This window comes from Formica exsecta, unplaced genomic scaffold, assembly GCF_003651465.1.
Source record: "Formica exsecta isolate Colony F162 unplaced genomic scaffold, ASM365146v1 scaffold4, whole genome shotgun sequence".
Classification (NCBI taxonomy): domain Eukaryota; kingdom Metazoa; phylum Arthropoda; class Insecta; order Hymenoptera; family Formicidae; genus Formica; species Formica exsecta.
In genome coordinates, this window is record NW_021851238.1 from 1,678,458 (window position 1) to 1,679,688 (window position 1,231).

At 33.1% G+C, this 1,231-nt stretch overlaps 1 protein-coding gene across 2 annotated transcripts in view; it reads right to left on the reverse strand.

The window, feature by feature from the left end:
* The window catches only part of LOC115239864 (translation elongation factor 2), a 10,609-nt gene that overhangs the window by 3,742 nt on the left and 5,636 nt on the right, over nt 1-1,231 (reverse strand). Inside the window, exons 1-3 of one of the 2 annotated variants that reach the window (XM_029814644.1) lie at nt 635-867; nt 310-543; nt 110-223 (exon numbers count right to left, since the gene is read on the reverse strand). The exons of the other annotated variant lie outside the window; for it this stretch is intronic. Of the exons in view, the coding sequence (XP_029670504.1) occupies nt 110-223; nt 310-543; nt 635-775 (489 nt within the window). The 5' untranslated portion in view covers nt 776-867. Of the gene's footprint in view, nt 1-109; nt 224-309; nt 544-634; nt 868-1,231 lie in introns of those variants that run through there. 2 annotated transcript variants of the gene reach the window in all.

Sequence of the window (1,231 nt, forward strand, 5' to 3'; positions counted from 1 at the left end):
CGGAAGAGGTGTCAGAAAAAAGCAATATAAAATTATCATCATGACATGTATATTTATAGTAAGTATATATCGCAAAACATACAAAACTTATTTTCGAAATAAAATTTACCTTTAATAGAGCTTTACCATCCTTGTCCTTATCTTCGGGTTTCAGCACAATTCCCAATTTTTGCAAAAGAGTATCTGCCTCCTCTTTCTTATAATTCATGATACTATCGAAAACCTAGAAATAAATTTAATTTTTGAAACTTTTAGGTGATACTAGATCATAATTGAATTTAGATAACAAAAGACTAAGAGAGTGCTTACCTTATAAATCGGATCTAAAACGTACATGCAGAAGGATCGTTTATTATCGGTCTCCTTCTGTTTGCTCCATTTCTTGGTCTTGGGATTAAAGAAAGACTCGCCCCACAGTCTGTTCATAAGTTTCACTACGTCGATCTTGAATTTCTCAGCATACATCTCAGAGAATTGTTTTAGAGTAAATGCCCAGCCATGGAGCCCCGAACCAAAACCTACAGAGCCCTTACTGGGATCTACCTGTTTTACAAATATATTATATTTAAATAGACACTTTGTAGGTATAATAATAGTTATCATCCAAAAGTGAAAATAGATTTATTGTACATACTCTAACTTCACCCATAGGACCATCATCATCAGAGTACGTCGCAATAATAACGTTAACATTTTCAACAATACGTTGGAAAGTTTGATAGAGATCTTCGCTATCCAACTGGAGTTCTAACAGTGCACGGTCCATTTTGTTCATAAATAAAACAGGTTTGATACGCTCTGCGATCGCCTGGCGCAGTACAGTTTCGGTTTGTACACATACACCTAGAAAGAAACAAGAAAATAATTATAAGTGTTTTTCTCTCATTTCGAAATAAAAACATATATTATGATGTTAAAATCTTTGTAAAAATTGTATTTCACAAATATATTCTCCAAAATCATATGCTAACATTATAAGAAAATAAAGGATTTGTAGCACTTGTGTCGTAGCATATTAGTAACGGACATAAGGATAGAGGTCCACTAACAGCGTTTAAACACATTTACTCTTTACTTTTCTTCCATTGCACTGTCAACACTGTCAATGTATATCGATCAGTTGCAAGTGCAAACCAAACAACATACTGTAGAGTAACCCTTGTGTGCTGGAAGATCAATCTATTCAATTGTGCTAAAGAAACCAATATAGAAATAGTAAATAAAAAAAAAA